Source organism: Capra hircus, chromosome 26, assembly GCF_001704415.2.
Source record: "Capra hircus breed San Clemente chromosome 26, ASM170441v1, whole genome shotgun sequence".
Classification (NCBI taxonomy): domain Eukaryota; kingdom Metazoa; phylum Chordata; class Mammalia; order Artiodactyla; family Bovidae; genus Capra; species Capra hircus.
Window position 1 is genome coordinate 15,438,592 of NC_030833.1, and position 22,346 is coordinate 15,460,937.

At 44.0% G+C, this 22,346-nt stretch overlaps 1 protein-coding gene across 4 annotated transcripts in view; it reads left to right on the top strand.

Moving 5' to 3' along the window:
* The window catches only part of GFRA1 (GDNF family receptor alpha 1), a 234,760-nt gene that overhangs the window by 143,134 nt on the left and 69,280 nt on the right, over window positions 1-22,346 (top strand). For all 4 annotated transcript variants that reach the window (XM_018041625.1, XM_018041624.1, XM_018041623.1 and 1 more), the window contains one exon: window positions 18,706-19,042. In XM_018041625.1, the coding sequence (XP_017897114.1) occupies window positions 18,706-19,042 (337 nt within the window). The remainder of the gene's footprint in view (window positions 1-18,705; window positions 19,043-22,346) is intronic.

The window sequence follows — 22,346 nt, forward strand, 5'->3', positions numbered from 1 at the left end:
ACATATAAAGGGCTCTTACTCAGGATTGTGAATGGAAAGCATCAGGATCCTCTCCTTGTGTGTGTTTTGAAGGGAAGGGAGGAATTCTCATAATTTGAAATTAAGCATTACCAAAATGGTGCATAGGCCTTCCCTCATAGCTCAGCTGGTAAAGAATCTGCCTGCATTGCAGGAGATTGGGGTTTAGTTCCTGGGTTGGAAAGATCCTCTGGAGAAAGAAATGGCAACCCACTCCAGTATCCTCGCCTGGAGAATCCCATAGATAGAGAAGCCTGGCAGGCTACAGTCCATGGGATCGCAAGAGTCGGACATGACAGCAACTAAACCACCACCCAAAATAGTGCCTGCATGAGTGCTAAGTTGCTTCATTCGTATCCAACTCTTTTTGAACCTATGGACTATAGCCCACCAGTCTCCTCTGTCCATAGGATTCTCCAGGCAGGAATACTAGAGTGGGTTGCCATGCCCTCCTCCAGGGGATGTTCCCGACCCAGAGATTGAACCCATGTCTCCTCTATTGGCAGGCAGTTTCTTTACCACTACTGCCACTTGGGAAGCCCCCCAGAGAGGTAGGTGCAGTGAAGCTCCACTGGAGATTAAAGACAAAACTAAACACTAAGACGTGTGTCATCCAGCCCTTGCCGATCCTGCTGTGTGGCCAGGCATCGTTGAATTTGATCAATCTGGTTGTGGCAGAGGCCCACAATGAATGAGCCCCACAGCAGGGTCTCTGCCCTGCAGTAGCTATTTGTACTAATGGACGCCTCTGAATTTGTACTGAGAGGTAGGTAATCTACCATTTTGTCATCTAACAACAGTAGTGAGCTTTCCTTTCAGACTTCGGTTCTTACTGCCAGCAGCCCAGCCGTAAGAAGACTCAATCAGCTAAACTATTTACCAGACTGGCCCCCAAATCACAGACAATCCAGGAGCTTAAAGAAAAAGAGGAGAGAAAGCCAAGACATGTGAATGCTGTTTCCCCCACCTCCCTTGCCTTGCCCGCACCACTCCCGCCCTCCCCCACACACATCTGGGTTCTGTGCATCTGGTTATTGCAAAGGAGAGAGAGCATAAGCTCTTAAGGCCCAGGAATGGGATTTACAGTAATATGCTCACTAAACAAAACTCAACAACTAAGACCTGGATGCCCTGAGGAACGTGCTGTAATGGTTCTGGACTCTATAGCCTCGTACATTTCTAATGACTTTGTCAGAAACTGGCAGCCTCATCAGATCTAAGGAGGTGGCATTTAGATATGAGATCCATATTTAAGCATCACATACCCGAGCATCGCTGATTTAGGGATGTGCTCTCTCCCTACCCCTTGGCGTCTGTCCCTGGCCCATTATCCAGCACAAGTCATCCACTGAGACTAGTGTCAGGTGTAACTGATTGTCATTCAACGCAAGTGAAATCTTTAGGTGGACATTAGTCACTGCTTTAGACATGTTAGCTTCAAGTGGAAGCAGTCAATTACAGACCAGAGGTTTTATGACTACATTATTACCATCATACGATTAGGTTTTCAGCAGTAGCATTCTGTCTGATCGATCTGTGCAAGGACATTGATGGATCACTTTGTTCTTCAAATGTCAAATATGTGGGACTTCTGTGCTTTATGTATTTACTGACACGCTCATCTCCTATGGATACCTTTTCCCCTCTGTGGTGTTCAGTTTTAGCAGATGATTGCCATCCCTTTCCTTCAAAGACTGTGTGGATTATATGTAATCACGTTTATAATTTTCTTCCTATTTTCTCTCCAGTGAGAAGCACTTCTGAGTTAACAGTACTATAAAGAAGTCTTTACCACACTAGGAGGATCTCTCATTGGTATTAAGAAATAGGTTTAGATAATTTTATTTAGCTTTCTAATGTGCAGAAATTAATTCCCAATTTCAGGGTATAGGTTTGACTTCCAAAAGTTTGATTCTCCGTTATTATGCTATGTTTAATTTTTGCTTTTTTTAAAATAAATTCCTAAGTCAAATCTCTGAACTGCAAAAGCCACCACTATCACCCTCAAACACCAGTAAATATGTTCACACTTATAATATTGAACAGGATTTCTTATGTGAAACACTCTTGGAGAGGGAGCTACTTTCAGTAAAACTATTAGGTCTTAAATCTAACCCTGAAGATCATCTGTCCTATGCAATAGGTAAAACAAAAACTGGGAAAGCTTTATTCCCCGACAAATGGCCAACTGGGCTTTCATTTTGTTTTAAGAACTTCCCAGAGGGCACACGATGGTCCTGGGAATGCCAGCTCTCTTATTGATTCAGAGCAATCCCCATTTCTACCTTAGGACCTATAGTTCTACCATATTTCTCTTTATATTTATTTTTGTTTATTTGGCTGCTCCTGGTCTTAGTTGCTGCATGGCACATGGGATCTTTTAGTAGCAGCACACATGATGTACTTTGCTGACCAGAGATTGAACCTGGGCCTCTGGCTTGGGAGTGCAGAGTCTTAGGCACTGGACCTCCACGGAAGTCTGTCCCCTCTACCAAATTTTCTGTTTTAGGAACTTTCCCAGCTCTCTTGGGTCAATTTTATTAGCTAGTACCACAGGGAGGAAACCCTCTAGTCTTTCCCAGTAAGGGAGGCACCTCTAGACACATCAAGGGAGATTCTCAGGGGTTGTTCATTATTCTTTTTTTTAAGGCCAACCGTGTGTTTGGCAATATTGTGGTGTGTGCTTAGTCACTCAGTCATGTCTGACTCTTGCAACCTCATGGGTTGTAGCCCGCCAGGCTCCTTTGTCCATGGGATTCTCCAGGCAAGAATACCAGAGTGAGTAGCTGTTCCCTTCTCCAGGCAATCTTCCCAACCCAGGAATTGAACCCTGGTCTCCCTCACTGTGGGCAGATTCTTTACCATATGAGCTACCAGAAGGCTAAATCACAGACCTAAAAGGTCTGGCTTTGTGTGGTTGGTTTTTCCTGTGTCTTGAAACAAGATTTTCTGCAACACAGAGCTTCTTCCATGAATGCAGAGGTGTTTGGGGCCCAGGCCTTCCTCCTATAAAGCAGAAATTCACAGCTGCTTTTCTTCTCTCTATCCCTTTCCTACCGATGAGCAGCGTGGCTGGCCACTCTGCAGCTGGCCTTTCTCACTTCTGTTGTCCCTGAATGCCCTAGCAAAAGGGTGACCCTGTACCTCTGGCGTGTCCACGGGTGCTGAGGACAGCATTAGCAGCTGGCCTGCACCCTGGCACTTACGCTGAATGTCATTCCGATCTCTGCAGGCATAAAGTTGATGGAATCATCTTGACCCCTGCACTCACATCCAGCTTCAGCCCAGGGTTAAATGTAACCATTTGAGTGGCCATTTCTTGAAAACAAAAACAAAAAACTACCTAATATGCAAAACTGGATCTCTTATCAAAAAAGGCACATTTTGACACCTGAACAAGTTTTAGGGTAGAATACAAGCATTTTGCCTAAACTGTACCTTTTTTTCTGGAGGGGGCTTCCCTGGTGGCTCATATGGTAAAGACTGCCTGCAATGTGGGAGACCTGGGCTCAACCCCTGGGTCAGGACGATACCCTGGAGAAGGGAAAGGGCACCCACTCCCAGGTGGCGCTAGTGGTAGAGAACCTGCCTGCCAATGCAGGAGACATTAGAGATGTAGGTTTGATCCCTGGATGGAGAAGATCCCCTGGAAGAGGGCATGACAACCCACTCCGGTATTCTTGCCTAGAGAATCCCATGGACACAGGAGCCTGGTGGGCTACAGTCGACAGAGTCGCAAAGAGGTGGACACGACTGAAGTGACTTAGCACACACAGTACCTGTTTTGATGAAGCGCATGTTGTTGTTCGGTTGCTAAGTCAGGTCCAACTTGCAAAAGAGTTGGACACCACTTGGCAATCTCATGGACTGTAGCCTGCCAGGCTCCTCTGTCCATGGCATTTCCCAGGCAAGAATACTGGAGTGGGTTGCCATTTCCTTCTCCAGGGGATCTTCCTGACCCAGGAATCAAACCCACGACTCCTACATTGGCAGGTGGATTTTTTCTTTTTTTTTTACCACTGAGCCACCTGGGAAGCTCTCTGAAGCACATAGCTAAGTGGAAATATCAGGTTCTAGGAGCTGGGGTTGCTCTCATTGAGCCCAGTGTTCTTCAGGGACACACTGTGTATGTACATCAGAGACACAACTGCTCCATAGCTGATATGCTCCTGTGAGACAGTGAGGAAGGACACATTCTAGAAGCGGCCTGAGACTTCTGGGTTACCCACTGCCTCAGCAGCCTCGCAGCATCCCATGGATGGGAACCAGGTGGGAGAACACCTCTGGGGAGGAGATGTGGCTTGGTGCCCACTGAATACCATGAGATAGCTGTATTTAGTCTGCCATTCCTGCAGGAGACAGAGCTGCAGATTAATTAAGTTGCATAGACACAATGGAGGTCCTGGCTAAGGAACTTTAATGTAAAGATTCCCGGGTTTTAAACTTAATCCTTGAGCTCACTGATATAGTCATTCAAATGGGGATCTAAGGAAAGTGATGCTGGGGCTCAGAAGGGTAAATGTGTGAATGCGTTTGGAACCAATTTAAAGCGAGAAATGAGCAAGGACATTTGCCAGTACACCATTAAAATAAACTCGGAGGTTCACTGAGGCATGTCCATAGATGGACATACATGCCCGTTCTGGTCCTGCTGTCTGCTTTCTCCGCAGCTCATGGGAGGTTGTGAGGGGTGGGGTGCGGGAGAGGCCTTGTCTTAGCCCACCTTAGAAGTATCCGGGCTGGGACTCGCTGATAAATCTAGTCTGGGCTTCATTGTGAAGTTTCACTGGAAGCACAGTCACGGAGGATCCTCTCCTCAACAAGGTCTTCATGGAATGAGGCCTGAATGAGCCACCCACTGGAAGGTACCTCTTAGGGACTGCACTCCTGAAAATGTGACCAGAACCAACCAGAAAGTCTAGATTTCCTAGGAAAATAAATGGAGGTGCAGGCGGATAGTAAATAGAAATGCTTAACTGACTGAAGACTAGGGAATTCCAAGTCTGACCATTGGTAGTACCTGGGAACTTTGTAACAATACAGATTCTCGGGAGGATAGCACAGGAAAAACTTAGGAATCTGTGTGTTTGGGGTTTCCCCCCCCACCCTTATTTCTTCAAGTTTGTTCTCCAGAGGATTCTGAGGCCCCTGAGGTTTATCACTGCTTGAAGCAACAAACTTTTCAAACACTTAAAACCTGTTGGCAAAAAAGAGAGAAGGTGTGCTGATTTTCATTGAAATAGGTCACCTAAGAATCTTTAACCAAATAAAATTTTATTAACCCGACTTGATATGAAACACCTTCTTGAATAAAGCAAAAACATCATTTAAAAAATATATATATACATAATGATGAGCTTCCCTGGTGAATCAGCAGTAAAGAATCTGCCTGCAATGTAGGAGGCACAGGAGACGTGGATTCCATTCCTGGGTCAGAAGAATTCCCTGCAGAAGGAAATACCCACCCACTCCAGTGGGGAATTCCATGGACAGAGGAACCTGGCAGGCTACAATAGGGTCGCAAAGAGCTGGGCATGAATGAAGCAACTTGGTATGCACGCATACATATAGAGGAAATCCAGATTTACAAAGCCAAGTAAGGTGGATGTCCCTGCTCCCCATCATTTTCTGGAATGTGGCTACACTAAGTCTAGACATTTCTGTCCAGCTAGTGGCTTTCTCTCCCTGAAACCAGCCTCAGCGTCTGGCTACTATCTTTTGAGAAAGCACACCCTGAAAAATACAAAGCCCTGCCGTTATTATTCATGCGGCTTTTGTTTATCTTCCCCAAAGAAACAATTGAGCTGTAGCAGATGAGTGATGGTTGCCGGGCTGTGGCGGAGGTAAAAGCCACTGCAGGTGGAGCGGCTTAATGGGGTATTAATTGGGAAGCAGGTGAAGGCAAATAGGTAGCACAGCAGGTATGTAAATAGGCTCGTGGGAAGAAAGGCATTGGATTTTATGCTCTTTAACTAAAAATAAAGACCTGATATTTAGCTTATCTTTGCTGAAATCCTGCACTGTGAGGGCCCTGACAACCGCCAACATCATCAATGATTCATTATTATCTCAGCATCGTCCAGGAGACTTAATAGGATCTTCAACCTCTTCATTTTTCATTGTTTCAGCTGATTGTTTGGCTTTAGAATACATACTTTTCTTCTCTGTTTATATATCAGAGGTCAGAAAAACTGTTACAGATTGTATAGTGATGATGACATGTAAGCTTCTAGCCTGCCTTCTGGTAGCATCCTTTTGCTCTGTCTCATTGGAGAATGCAGCACATCAGTATGAGTATGGATAGTAAAACTACCAAGAGCGCACACATCCAAATTCATCTTGTCCTTCCAATAGTCACCTTGAGGAAAATCACTTATTCCAGGGCTCTCATTGGCTCAAAACCTGTTCAGGAAAACCACTTCAATGAAAAAATCCTTACGTATATTTATCACTTATTTTCTTCCCCTAAACATTACCCAGCATCATCACTTATTTCATGACCACACTTAGTGCTATATGACATTTGGCTTTAAAAATCCATCCCTGATGCAGAGGTTTGCAGCTGCTCAGAATATTCCAGAGAACACGCCTCAGGCTTCTAGGGAAGAGTTCCATGAAATGTCCAGAGTGTTGGCAGCCTCTTTGGGATAAGTGTCCAGCTTCTCAGAGCAAAGACTTTCCATGGCACCCACTTAGAAATTTCTAAATTTGGGCACGCTAGTTTGAAAGTTCAGGCCCATTATTTGAAGGCTATCTTATTTTATAGTAACTCAGAAAACTGTTTAACAAACCACTCCGTGTTTCCCTTCCAGTTAGCTCTGTCTGGTATGTTGGTGAAAAAGTGGTGGGAAATTAGGTTCTTGGTTGCTTGGTTGGCTCACGTTTATTGTTTTCTCTGGGAGGAAGCAGCACTAATTTTGAAGAAGTGTTTAGCACTTAACTGTTGAAACGGCTAGATATCCGTGAAGCTTTCACAGGCTAAATATTAGTGGAGTCACAGTGTATACCCCGTAAAATGAATTAGGTTCACATTTTCATGCAGATCTTTTCCTGTAGTTGAAGTCCTCATTAATTTTACTGCTCAAGAGATGTTAGTAATTAAATACCTCTAATTAATGAAAATCAGACAAAAGCAAGGGCTTCTCTTTTTATCTTCAAAGATGGAGATGTTTGTAGACCTGTCTCGTTGTGACTTTTGTCTGTAGGAGGACCACAAATCTGAGCTAGTTGGGATCAAGTGTCCTGGTCCAGAGAAAGTCATTTAAAGACTTTGCTTTTGGCAAATTAAAGGAGTAGGCATTTGAGGACGTTATAAAGATGATCTGAGATTCAGGAAAAAAAAAATACTCATAAGTGAGAGTCAGTCCTACATGTAATAGCAAATTTCATGGTTGAAGATGCAATAGCATTGAGGACAATTAATAGTTCTGAAGCAGTGGTTGAGTTCTGGGGTAGGCCCTCGAACACATAATTAGATTATTAAAAATGGCCTGTCTTAGGCTGACTATTACTAAATTGAAATCCAATTATGGCTTTATGATTTTGCTGAAAAATATTTAGCTGTTTTATTTGAATCCTTGTAAGAGATCATTTCCTCTTTGCATCAGCGTTTGCACATGTCATAATATATTTTCCAAACAAATCTGACCTCAATTATCTTGGAATCTATCGTACATTAGATAAAATATATTTTAATGAGTGTTTTTATGTCTAATATCATACTTGTGCTTCTCCACACTTGAGGAATTAAAAGATGGCAGTAGAAGACTTTGCAAGTGTCTTTCTAATGAGAGGCATGCATATTTTAGAAATAACTAAATTGTGCCATCTTAATACACGGAAAGGCATTATGCTCAAATATGTGCCTGAGTGTGCTGCAACACAGACTTGGTTCAATTCTCAGTAATTGGCATTGGAACTGTAATAAAGCAGTTATTTGCAAAGAGATGGGCTTGGAATTTTCATGCACTCCTGCAGTGTGGATTTAAATGCTAAGTTAAATATTTATGAACCCGAGATTTTTATAATTGATCATTGTATGATTTATACACAGTAATTATAATTAGGTTGAAAGAGATTTTAAAAAGCCAGTTTCCTGGTAGCTAAGGCCATTAAATAACGCTAAGCTGCCAAAACAAAAATTAGATGGGAACCCAGCCATCAAGTTCCGAGTGCCTGTACCCAGGCCCCGTGTACAGTGAGGCACTGCACCTCACCAGGCACCTCACCTGGGCACCAGCTCCTACATCACCTACTGTCGTTTTTCATGCCTTTGTTTCAAACCTAGTTGAACATGAACAAGTAGAAAACTTCAGAGATCCAATGTGTAACAAAAGGAAAAGGTGGAGGAGGTTGGAAAGGTTAATTAAAAATGTAATGATCCCATTTGCTGAGACAGCACTATTAATCATTTTGCAGCAGCAAGCATGTGACTTACTTACACACCACTTACAGGAGGCATCTAATTTTTTAAGATACGGATGGTGTGGGCCACAGTGTGTTCTTTATGGAAACGGTAGCTCTAATGGGTGAACTTGGAGTGAGTGAGCATGGGGCAAGTGCCTGACTTGTGGTTAATACAGGGCACTGTCTTCACCAGGCAGAAGAATTACATCCAAATTCACAGATACTCAGAATAATTCAGTCACTGTGAACTCTAGAGAGAAATCTTGGATATGACTTGAGGCTTAATGTAGTTGTGGAAGGTGTGAAAAAACAGGGCAAGGAGGAAATTCATCATTGTGTAATACAATATGTCTCAAATGGTGTATGAATGACAAAATGGGCTCCAAAGAGCCAACATTGTCTTTTAAATGTAATTTTTAGCACCCCAGCTGGAAAAGGCCAAGCTCTTGTAGGATCGATTACAAGGGTCACAGCCTGTACTATCAGATTTGCCATCTGATCCACGTGGACAGCAGAAGACCAGACTGTCAATGTGAGCTTCCAGAAAAGCCTGTTCTACCCCTGTGAAGATCTTGGAGCTTTCTGCGTATTTTTCATTTGCTGGGATAACACGTTAGAGGGAGCCTATTAGGAGAAGAACAGTAGTTATGTCAACATGGTAATTAATCAAGCCAGAAAGTAAGAGGAAACTGGTTGTGAATTCAATTCTGCAGCCTTAAAAAGAAGGGCAGAAAGATACCCGGAAATTGGCAAGCATTTGTAAACAACGGTCTTTCACTGTGTCTTGTGAACTTTCTGCTTAATAAAAACGCATCTTCATGCAAGCCATGCAAATTTTAATATAGCTACTGTTCTATTCCACCTCATCACCTATAGAAATGATTTCTAGATCCTTGCATCTGTGTTTCATCCTGAATCATTCTGACTGGTTTGCAGGTCTGAGCAATTGCCAATAATGGTAGCGTTTTCTAAGTGTAAATAATGAAGGGCTGCCAGCCACAGCGATAGCCTCTTTGATTTGGGACAGTGTGAGGATTGTACTTGGGATAAAGGCAGATCCTTGCGCCAGAGGAATTTAGAATGTGAAAGAGTCTTCCAGTGCGTAATTCATCCTTGACACCTCCACATGTCCCTGTATTGGAGGGACCCTTTTCATTTGCTCTGTCTGAAGGTCGGGGTGGAAATTGTTGGTTCGTATACCCATCAGAGCAGCAAACAGCTGAGAGGTCAAGAGCTGGCTTGGTTTTGGTTTTCATTTTTTACGTTCATCCCTGATCAAGTTGTATCCTAAATACTCGGTTATAATCAGAAAAGGCAATTTACACTATAAGCATCAAATAAAAAACCTTGAGGCTTGAAGGGACCTTAGATATATCATCTTACAAATGGGGGAAAAAGCACTCAGGTAACTGGACCATGTTTCAACCCCCTGACTCTGAATTCATTGCTCCTTTAGCAACATCTTTTTATTCTATGGTCTGGGAGCTGGCCCTTCAGTTGCTGTGAAGGTTATACCTCCCAAGAAAACAGGAAACAAGTCACATCAGATGTGATCACAGCCAGAAAAGCTTAGAATAATGACAGAGAAAGCCATATGTAACCTGCAAAGTAACAGCGTGGTGATGTGTAACTTTGAAAGGAAAAGCTGGGTAATGGGCTTCTCCATCACACAGTGCTCGGCGGGTGCTGGAGGGAGTTCTTTAGCCCGCCAAACCCACAGGCACACGTCCTCCCCCAGAAGAAAGAATTTCTAGTAAACAGCCTTCATTCTGAGAATGCTTCCCATTCAGACAGCATCCCAGACATTCTACCAAGTTAAAGAATGAATAACAGCAGATGGAGGGGGAGATTAGAGTTGGAGGAGGAGGGGGGTAGCAACATTTTAATGCTGAGCTCTAAAATGAGCTGTGGAGAGGATGGCACTCAGAGTTATGGTAAAGCTGTTCCGAAGCCTTCCCACACAGGCGAGAAGGTGCGTGTGCCCAGCCAGTAAACCAGGCACGCGCCTGCACCTCCGCCCTCCCGTGTGTGAGTGTATGGGATGCTGGGTGTGACTCAGTGCCCTAAATCCATGTCTTCTGGCCAGTTCTCCCTCTGCCCTCGTCTTTGAGGTCGCAGTGTTGTGCACTGGGGTATGCATTTAATACATATGGGGCATCAATCTTCCCACCAAGTAAAAACTCACTTCTAACTTCTTTGTCCTGTGATTTCACCTCTGCTTATTGTGAACTTCACTGCAGCAGAGTATCTGAGAGAGAGCTGGCAGTGAATTTGTGAGGACTCTTAAGAGGGAGGTGAAAGTTTTCAGTGCTAAGGGTTGTTGTTTTCCATATTCTGTGCATGTGAGACTTTTCTTTTTTAGAAAGAATAAGGTATATACGTGAATCAACTTTTTTCAATGTTTTGTTTGCACATTTTCAAACCTACAGTCAACTGGAAAAAGTTTTACATCAAGCTGCCTTCTAGAAGCTACCATTACATTTGAATGTAGTTGCTCTGTAAGTATCCATCCATGCGTCCTTCTGTGCATCTAGCAGTTCATCAAAGTTTTAAAAACACAGATATCAATATGCCTCCCCTAAATGCTTCAGGATATTTACCATTAGCCAGTTTTTATTATTTATTTCTTTTTACTTTGAAGTAAAATTTCTGTATGTACAGACTTTGTGTCCCATTCTCTTGAGTTTTGACCCAAATTTCTACTGAGATAGCGAATATTACTGTCACTCCAGAAAGTTCCTCTTGCCTTTTTCCAGTCAGCCCCCACCTCCATCCCCTAGAAGCAACCACTCTTCAGATTATTTTTCCATCATAAATTAATTTTGCCTTTTCCAGAACTTCCAAGTACATGTTGAGTTGACTAAGAAGATGTTATGGAAAAAAAAATCCAAACGAACTTTTTGGCCAACCCCAAATTACTCATTGTGTGCTTTTTTTGTAAAGCTTCCCCCCTCGCCCTTAGAACAGTGTTTTTGAGATTCATCCATGCTATTGTGTGTATAAATAGCTCATCTGTTCTTATTTCTGAGTGCTATTCCATTATGTGGATAGACCACAGATTGCTAGGCGTTGTCTTACTGATGGATACATGAGCTGTTTCTCAGTTCAGTTCAGTTCAGTCTCTCAGTCATGTCTGACTTTGCGACCCCATGATTTGCCGCACGCCAGGCCTCGCTGTCCATCACCAGCTCCCGGAGTTCACCCAAACTTATGTCCATCGAGTCGGTGATGCCATCCAGCCATCTCATCCTCTGTCTTCCCCTTCTCCTGCCCCCAATCCCTCCCAGCATCAGAGTCTTTTCCAATGAGTCAACTCTTTGCATGAGGTAGCCAAAGGATTGGAGTTTGAGCTTTAGCATCAGTCCTTCCAATGAACACCCAACACTGATCTCCTTTAGGATGGACTGGTTGGACCTCCTTGCAGTCCAAGGGACCCTCCTGAGTCTTCTCCAACACCACAGTTTGAAAGCATCAATTCTTCGGTGCTCAGCTTTCTTCACAGTCCAACTTTCACATCCGTACATGACCACTGGAAAAACCATAGCCTTGACTAGACGGATCTTTGTTGGCAAAGTAATGTCCCTGCTTTTGAATATTCTATCTAGGTTGGTCATAAGTTTCCTTCCAAGGAATAAGCTGTAACTAGTCTTTGGTTATTATCAATAAAGTGCTGTCATACTCTTGTCCTAATATTTTTATGGACATATATCCTCATTTTCTTGGATGAATACCTAGAAGTAGAAATGCTGGGTTATAGGGTAGGTATATGTGTAATTTTATAAAAATCTGCCTCCAATTTTCCCAAGTGGATGGACGATTTTACTTTCCTGTTGGAATGTATGAGATTCGAGGAGCGCCACATCTTTGTAAACATTTGGAGTTGTCAGATTTAAATTTTAACCACCAACATAGTGGTTGTAATTTGCATTTCCCCAATAAATAACGATGTTTAACACTTTTTATGTGCTTACTGACCGTTCATACAACTTCTTTTATGAAGAAAAACCCATTTTTCAATTGGGTTGTTTTTTATGTTGGGCTTCTCATGTAGCTCAGTGGTAAAGAATCCCCCTGCCAATTGCCCCTGCAGAAGACATGGGTTGGATCCCTGTGTTGCAAAGATTCCCTGGAGAAGGAAATGTCAACCCACTCCAGTATTCTTTCCTGGGAAATCCCATGGACAGGGGAGTCTGGCAGGCTACAGTCCATGGGGTTACAAAGAGCTGGACATGACTTAGCAACTGAGCATGAATGCAAATATGTTTTAAATATTTGTCCTTCGTCAGATACATGTTTTGCAAATATTTTCTTCTAGTCTGTGATTTGTCTTATTTGTTTTCTTCATTTCTTAAGAAATTAAGTGTCTTTTGATGAGTTTTTAACTTAGTGAAATCTACTTACCAGTTTATTTAAAGTTGTTGTTTTTTGTACTCTTTTCTAAGAAATATTTGCCTGTAATTTTCCTCTCTTTTTGCGTTAGATTCTACTATTAGGGTAATGCTGGCTTCACGTATCAATTTGCGAAGGGTTATGAGAATGTTTTGCGTGAATGAGAATTAGAAGCAAAAAGTCACTCATTTACCTGTAAGCTGGAAATCAGTTAGTGGCCTCTTGCCTATCTTAATGTGCCAGGTTGCACACTGTGGAATCTGGCTGAAATAATGATAAGGAGACGGTGCTCTAGCAGTGTTATTTATCAGTGAAAACAGAATCAGCTCAAAGTGAGGCTGAAGCATGCCAGGTGCTAAGTGGAGTGAACTATGAGCCATTGGTTTGGACATAAAATGATTCATCCTGTTCCCACTTCATGCAAAATTTTTCTTTGTATTTCACATATAAATGTGATCAGACAATATTTGTCCCTGTCTGACTTACTGTACTTCGCATAACGCTTTCCAGGTTCACCTGTGTGTTGCAAAAAGCAGTATTTCCTTCCCTTTATGGCTGGATAGGGTTCCATTGAAAATCTACACCGCATTTCCGTTATCTGTTTGTTCCTTGATGAACACTTGGCTATTGCAAATGATGCTTTAATGAACATGGGAGTGCAGATATTTCCTTGACAAAGTGATTTTGTTTCCTTTGGATATATACCCAGAAGTGGAATTGCTGTATCATATGATAGCTCGCAGTCATGTGAGAATGTTAGCTCTATTTTTAATTTTTTGAGCGACCTTTATACTGTTTTCTCTGTTTTCTGTAGTGACTGTACCAATTTACAGTCCCACCAGCTGTGCACAAGGCTTCTCTTTTCTCCACCATCTCCCCAGAACTTATTATCTCTTGTCTTTCTGACAAGTTCTCTTGATGACAGTTGTTCTAACAGGCCTGAGGTGATTTGTCATTGTGGTTTGATTTTCATTTCCCTACCAATCAGCATCTTTTCATGGACCTGCTAGCCTTTCATATATCTTCTTTGAAAAAATGTCTGTCAGGTCCTTTGCCCATTTTAAAATTTGAGTTATTATTATTATTGTTGTTACTTTGGTGATTGAATCGTACAAGTTCTTTATATATATTTTAGAAATTGACTCCATATCAGAACATGATTTGCAAGTATTTTCTCGCATTCCATAAGTCACCTTTTCATTCTGTTGATGGTTTTCTTTTCTGTGCAAAAGCTTTCTAGTTTGGTGTAATTCATCTTGTTTATTTTTTGTTGTTATTGGTTGTGTCATACCCAAAAATTCACTGCCAAAACCCATGTCAAAGAGCTTTTTTCCAGGCCAATGTTTAAAAACTGTATTATATGGAGAACTGCCAGAGAGCAGTAAATTTTCTGGACCTTGTGTGTTAAGTTTAATTATTTTCATTATAATTTTATTTGAAGTTTATAAGCATAAAACCATCAGCTCTTATTCTTTGCTTTTATACAAACTGTAAAGACAACACACACAAATTAAGTGTTAACAAAACATTAAAAACTATGAAATGTGAGTTGATAACATACATTTAATATGAGAAATGATATTGTCTGCTGAAACTAAATTGGTGCTTACAGTTTGTATGTAATTCTCTGTTTCAACATGTACTGTTTTGAGTTTGACAGGCCTGCATTACTGGGTGCCATACGATGACTTAATTTTTCTGTCATTTTTCTCCATTTGAACTTACATGATCTGTTTGTTCCTATGTCCCTGGCTACATCATGTAAGTATTAAGTCAACCTATGTGCCTATATTCCTTTCATTTTAGCCAGAGATCATAAAGTACCATTGAACACCAATGAAAGTGAAAATGTAGGTGGTGAAATGTGTATCAACATCCACCCAATGCTAAGAGCTAGCTCACTGGAAAAGATCCTGATGCTGGGAAAGATTGAGGGCAGGGGGAGAAGGGGGAGACAGAGGATGAAGTGGTTAGATGGCATCAATGATTCAGTGGACATTAGTTTGAGCAAACTCTGGGAGATAGTGAAGGACGGGGAAGCCTGGCATGCTGCAGTCCATGGGGTCACAGAGTGGGACACGACTTAGCAACTAGCCTTTAGGGCCTTATCTGGATGCTGCAGAGTTTGGTCATATTCCTTTATTTTAGATCATCATTCCAAAATGCATAACTTAGAAATCTCCAGGACTTCCTTTGGTAGTCCAGTGGTTAAGAATCTGCCTGCCAATGCAGGGGACCTGGGGGGTTAGAGTCCTGGTCTAGGAAGATTCCAGATGCCGTGCGTGGGGCAGCTAAGCCCATGTGCCACAACTACTGAGCTCGCACACTCCAGAGCGCTTGTGACACAGCTGGAGCATACCCTCACTTGCCGCAACTAGAGGAAACCCAGGCGCAGCAGTGAAGACCCAGACAGCCTTAAATGGAAATCAAAGAAATCTACAGCTGTAGTCCCTCAGAATTACCAATCACTGCTGCCAGTGGGCCCAACAGCACCACCTCTTAAAAGAGGAGAAAACCAGAAGTGTCACCAGGGCCTGGTGGAGGCCCTGGGGATCTGTTGGAGCATGTGGTGAATATTTCACTCCTTGGGTCCTGAAATGGCTGAGTGTGAAAACAGAGGCGCAGGAACGAAGCCACTTTGGGAAGGTCATGATGGAGAAAATGCTCCAGGTGTGCTTGTTAAACCAGCAGGATGTGCGTGCAGCTGCTGGCGCCCTGCACTGCTCACCTAAGAAGGGCTGAAGGTCTTGTTTATCGCCTTGCACGTTAAATTGTTGAATTCACATGTCATAGAGAAAGACATGAACCTGGGGCATCACAAAATACTGCTGGTAGTGCCCGAGTATATTTTTTGTGATTTCAGATATTTACACATAGTTCTTTCTTAAAGTGAGGCACGCCATCAGTAGACCAAGGAGAATTTTTCATTCCCTGAAATGTTGGACTTACTGTGTCTGTTCTTGTCTTGTATAAAATTTTGCTTTACAATACTAGAACATTTAACATGAGATCCTGGTGGCTCACGTGGTAAAGAATCGGCCTGTGATGCAGGAGACCTAGGTTTGGTCTCTGGATTGGGAAGATCCCCTAGAGAAGGAAGTGGCAACGCATTCCAGTATTCTTGCCTGGAAAATCCCAGGCCTGGAGGAGCCTGGTGGGCTACAGTCCACGGGGTCGCAAAGAGTCAGACTTGGCTGAGCGACTAACACTATATTCTTAACATAGTTCTTTTTAAAATTTTATTGATTTACAATGTTGATTTATGATGTTGTATCAGTTTCCTCTGTACAGAAAAGTTACTCATCCATACACATATATACATTCTTTCCCATTTTTCTCCACCATGGTTTGTCACAGGACACTGAATATAGTTCCCTGTGTTATACAGTAGGACCTCATTGTTTATCCGTTCTATGTATAATAGTTTGCCTTTGCTAATCCCAAACTCCCATATCTTCTCTCCCCTAACCCCACTCCCCCTTGGCAACGACAAGCCTGTTCTCTTTATCTGTGAGTCTCTTAGTGTTTCATAGATATGTTGATTTGTATTGTATTGTAGATTCCACATATAAGTGATATCATATAGTATTTGTCTTTCTCTTTCTGACTTAGTTCACTTAGTATGATAATTTTTAGGTACCAGTGGGCAGAAGACCTAAATAGACCTTTCTCCAAAGAAGATATACAGATGGCCAATAGCTGGATGAAAAGATGCTCGACATCACTCATTATTAAGAGAAATGCAAATCATAACTACAGTGAGGTATTACCTCACATCAGACAGAATGGCCATCATTAAAAACTCTACAATATGCAAATGCTGGAAAGGCTGTAGAGAAAAGGGAACCCTCTTCCACTGTTGATGGAAATGGAAATTGGTGCAGTCACTGTGGAAAACAGTATGGAGGTTCCTCAAAAACCCTAAAAATAGAGCTGCCGTATGATTCAGCAGTCCCACTCCCGGGCGTATACTCAGATGAAACTATCATTTGAAAAGATATACGCACCCCTATGTTTATTGCAGCGCTATTTACATTAGCCAAGACATGGAAACAACCAGAGTGTACATGGACAGATCAATGGGTAAAGAAAATGTGGTTTATGTACACAATGGAATATTACTCAGCCATCAAAAAGTGAAATCATGCCACTTATATTTTAAATGCACAATACAGTATTGTTAACTGTAACTGTGATGCTGTACAGCAGATCTCTAGAACTTATTCATCTTGCATCACTGACACTTCATACTTCTTGAATAACAACTCCCCATTTCCTCCCTTGCTGGAACAAGGGAGGAAATGGGGAGTAGCTACCATTTGTACTGTTGAGTAGCAGTAACTGTCATTTGTACCGTTGAACAGCAGTAACTACCATTCAACTTTCTGCTTCAATAAGTCAGAATTTTCGCTGCCTTGCACATGTAGAGCCATAGAGGATACTGTCCTCCTGTGACTGGTTTATCTCACTTAGTATCATGTCCTTAAGGCTCATCTGTGTTTCTGGATATGGCGTATTTCCTTCTTTCTTTAAGGTGGAAAAGTATTCCATGTGCCCTTTATATGGATACTAAATACACTGTCCTGTCTTTCAGTCCCATCCAATCCGGCTGAACTCTCTTTGCTCTTGTGCTAATTCCCAAATGCCTTCATGATCCCCATCAGTGGGGGATATAAAGAGAATGAAAGGGGGTTTCAGAACCCAAGAAGGGGCTGAGGCCTGAGCGGAACCTTCCTGGGGTTTGAATCCCACAGTTGTGTGATGCCTGTCTGTTGCCTCCTAGCTGTCTCTGGAGGGTCATTGCTGTACCTAATTATCAATTTTCCATGGGCCGTATTATATATAACTTGGCTCTTGGAGGTTTTTCCATCACTTCCCCCTCTCTTTGGTAAGACCTATATTGTGGGAAATAGGCTTCATTTCCCTTATCCGTTCATCTTTTAACTTTGCCCATTGGACTTGGCCCTGCCAGCCCACCCAGCCACCCCAGTGGGCCCCACCTCCTCTGTGTTCTGTCTCCAGCCTCACAGAAGGCCTCCTGGCCATGGATGGCCCTGGTTTCTCTGAAAGCCTGAGCACAGAGGGCTTGGGCAGAAGGCAACATATGTTTTGTGAGATTCCTAAGGCCTATGGTTTGTAAGCCCACTGAAATTCTATCCAAAATACTAACTGAATTTTTCTAATCTGCAACCTCAGTACTCATAGATCCCACATTTTCTGTGGTAAGTTAAATGGTAATTGAGGTTTGCAAATTTTTATGTAATTTATTCTGGTTTCCTTCCAGTGGCCTGTGAGCTCAAACTTAAATACAGCTTCGATGTGGTTGCTTCTTCCTGTTTAGAGAGCTGGCATAATATTTTGTCTTCTGGGCTCAAATAACCATGCAATTACTCTGTAATCATATAGTAATTAGCATGTACTATGTGCATTTATTACATAATTATATTCCTGGAGGATCGCATGGCAATTATACTTACATTCAGCATATCATTTTATATACTATATAATAAACAAGTATATAATTTGCTGCTTTTTTCTTTTATCCTAATTTCAGTTTACCAGCCAGGAGCTGGAAACTTGTTTTCCTGTTGCCTTGTTTAGGCCCAGGCAGGCAGGTGTCTGAGCTCCTTTGGCCTCACTCAATACCTCCTAATTATACCTCTGAGACAATGCTAGGAGCTTATGTGCAGCCATGGGTTCCCAGCCTCTGTGCCCCTGATGCTTCCTCATTGTCACAAACTCATTAAGTTATTAGCTTCAAAACACAGAGCTGATGAGAGCTGCCAGGGCTGCCAGGTGGTGAGAGGCCAGATCTCAGTGCAAGCACAGGACCTGTGCGAGCTGCCCCGGCACCCAGCCCTGTGGTCACCTGCCTCTCTCTCCTTTCTGCAGTGGAGCACATCTCGAAAGGGAACAACTGCCTGGACGCTGCCAAGGCCTGCAACCTGGACGACACCTGCAAGAAGTACAGGTCGGCCTACATCACCCCGTGCACCACCAGCATGTCCAATGACGTCTGCAACCGGCGCAAGTGCCACAAGGCCCTCCGGCAGTTCTTCGACAAGGTCCCGGCCAAGCACAGCTATGGGATGCTCTTCTGCTCCTGCCGAGACATCGCCTGCACCGAGCGGAGGCGGCAGACCATCGTGCCCGTGTGCTCCTACGAGGAGAGGGAGAAACCCAACTGCTTGAGCTTGCAGGAGTCCTGCAAGACCAATTACATCTGCAGGTAAGTGCGCCGGCAGCTGCGTGATGAATGAGGTGGCAGAGAGTGGCCCGCTCTCTGTTTTCTCAGTTTCTGCGTGGGGTGGGAGAGGGGAGTGGTTGGGATGAATGGGGCCAAAACTGACCTCTGCCTCCAGGACAAGGTCCTTCAGAAACTGGGCAGGCATCAGGCTCTTGCACTCAGGAAGGTTTCCATCTTTAATCTGAGAATGAGGGAATGAGGGAAATAGGACTGTGCTCAGTAAGTTCAGAGTCACCTGAGGTCAGGTGAACTTGAAGACATGTGCCCCCACTACTAGAACTGAGAGCTGTCAGGGGTCAAAAAGGGTTAAGTAAGTGGAATGAGGGCTGGTGGAAATAGAGGGGCGCTTCGCATCAAGATCACAAAGCTGGAAGACAGCAGCAAGAGGGTGGAGCTGTGTCCAGCCCTGAAGAGGAGAACTTCCAGAATGCCTAGGTCTGTTCTGGGTCGTTTAATCATCAACCTGTCTGAGAATAGATGCTTTCCATGCTTCTGGATCTCAGCCCCGATCAGAGACCTGGCAGAGTCTGGTCTGTGTTGTTGAAAACAGGCACTTATTTTCCTTTTTGGCCATGTATTGATTTATTTTAATGTTTCAGGGACTCCATGAATATATTCTATGTATATATACTTTTTTCAGAGCAAAAAAAGCTGTAGAGAATTAAGTAGAAAGAAAGGAAACGTGTCTTGTCTTTCTGTTCTCACTTGCTGCCAGCCGTCACTGTCGACAGTTTGATGTGTGTCCTTCCAGAACTTCGGGTTGAATTCATTGCTGATGGAAGCCAGTAGATTTTGATTAGCAGAGACTCGAGTCTTCGCAGCCTGAGGCAATGCCGGTGCTGCATTCAGAGCACAGGGTGGATGTCAGGTTAGAGATGCAGACGGGGGCATCATCGGACAGCACCTGTACTCTGCCCTCGGAACAGAGTCAGGAGTCTTCAAATACGGTTGCTGACAAAATCCCACGCACTTGATAAATTTCACGGGCGGCCAAGTAGGTGAAGGTGTGACTATATGCTTGTTTTCTTCTAAGTTTCCCCTTTCTTAGGAGCAGAAGGCAGAGAAGAATCTGTCTGATAGTTGGGAGGATTCTGGTGAGCGAAAGTTCTGGTCAGTTTAAGTTTTCTTCTGATAGACCGGAGTCCCATTCTTTCCTTAGACTAGCTCTGCTGCTAAGTCGCTTCAGTCGTGTCCGACTCTGTGCAACCCAGAGATGGCAGCCCACCAGGCTCCCCCATCCCTGGGATTCTCCAGGCAAGAACACTGGAGTGGGTTGCCATTTCCTTAGTGACCAAAGGAAAATAAAAGTGCTCATTAACCGGAGAACCCCCCTCATGCGGAAGACTTTCTGGAAGTAATGTCTCCATTTTTTTCCCAAGATGGAAGCTATGTGAGGAAGAACTCAAATGACTGAGCTTGTGGGAGAAGTCAGGTGTTCAGGCAGTGTGACTCTTCCTCACCTGTCACCCCTGTTTCATTGAGACCCTCCTAGCTGAGCGCTGTGATCGGGGATGGCTGTGCTCCAGGGGTCCTGAGGAAGAGGCAGGGCCTCCTTGCAGCCATAACCTGGGGAAACCAATCATCCAGGGACTCTGAGAACTCTCTAGTGCTAAGTCACTTCAGTCGTGTCTGACTCTTTGTGACCCCCATGGACTGTAGCCCGCCAGGCCCCTCTGTCCATGGGATTCTCCAGGCAAGAATACTGGAGTGGGTTGCCAGGCCCTCCATCAGGACATCTTCCCCACCCAGGGATCGAACCCGTGTCTTTTATGTCCCCTGCATTGGCAGGCAAGTTCTTTACCACGGAGTGTGATGAGGGGCCAGACCAAGGGAGAAACTGCGGGAGCTTCACCTGGGATTAGAATGCCAGGGAGCTGAAAATCTAAAGATTATCACCTGAAGACCCTGCACCTGAATCCCATATTCCTGGGCCCCTTCAGTCTTTGAGCAGGAGTCCTTCTGCTAAGAGCAGGTCTTTCTGGGGTTTTCCTTGGCTGGAAGCCAGCTACAGCCATCCCTGTCTCTGCAGGAGACGTCACCTTTTCACTGATGGTTCAAGCCAGGAGGCCTGGAGACGGGAGGCTGCTATAAGCGGGGGGAGTGGAGCAGTGAGTCAGCCCTCCGTCCACTAGGCCACGGCTGGGAGGAGGGAGAGAGCATGGTGATGGAGCCTTCCCTCCTCTTCTAGCGAGGTGTGTCTTGCATGAGACGTCCAGAGAGGCTTCCTGATAACCCGCTCTGCAGCCTGAAAGCCTATTCTGAGGGTTCGTTTGCATCAGTTGGCCTGCCCTATAAAAAGAGAAACTCTTTGGAGGGTTGATGAGAACTAGTCAAATCGGATTGCTTCCCTGCTAAGCTGCGGTGAGAAACAGCAAGAAGTTTGGCAACTTGGGAGTGTTCCGAGGAGGCGGCAGGAAGAATCTATAGGGAAGGGGATGGTTTGGGTGCTGTTGAGGGACCAGGTTGGCTCCAGGGACCATGTGCATTGCGGCAGCCCCAGTAGCATGGAGTGACTTCAGCTGATGGAGCGACAGGGAACAGGGGACAGCTGGACAGCCCTCACCTAAGGACTGATTGTGCCTGGTCACTCCCAAGGTTGGGCTGTGGTGACAGCAGCCACCACTGGACTGGAAGTGACAACCAGAAGCCGCTTTTGTGTGTCTGCCGTTTCTGGCTCTGGGCTGTTTGGGAATCTAGATCCTAGACTGTTGGGGGCCCGACCAGGGGAAATTGGCCTCAGTGTGATTGATGGGTTTTATACCCCGTCTTGAGTCCTCTCTAGGAAGGTGAATCAGTGACTTCCCCTGGTGTTACCTGTCGTTATTTAGACTGGAATTTCTTTCCCGAGCTGAGCCTGGACTTATCACTCATGATTACCCCCTCCCTGTCGCATGTGGTAAATGTAATTTAAGCTGCTAGGTAGGCTGGCAGTGTTTTCTTTCATCAGGTTTTATTAATCTTGTCTTTAATTTTATGCCTTTTATTGCATCCCTGCTCGATCCATCTCAGTGAAGCCCTTGTAGTTACTACTACCCACAGCAGCAGCTGGAGCTTTGGCGGAGGGGGATTCATGTTAAAGTAGCTCTGACCTAGATCCATCAGAGGAAGGGAGGTACCCCCAGTGGGATGGCGAAAGGCCCAATGTGAGGATCCCCAAAGGGAAGGGATGACAAGAGGGGAAATCGCTTCCTAAAAAGCATATTCTTTGAAAGCTCGCCTTTCAAATGTTCCATTGCCATCTCAACATCAGCCATTATCAAAGAGCTGCTGAAGCTCATTAAAACTT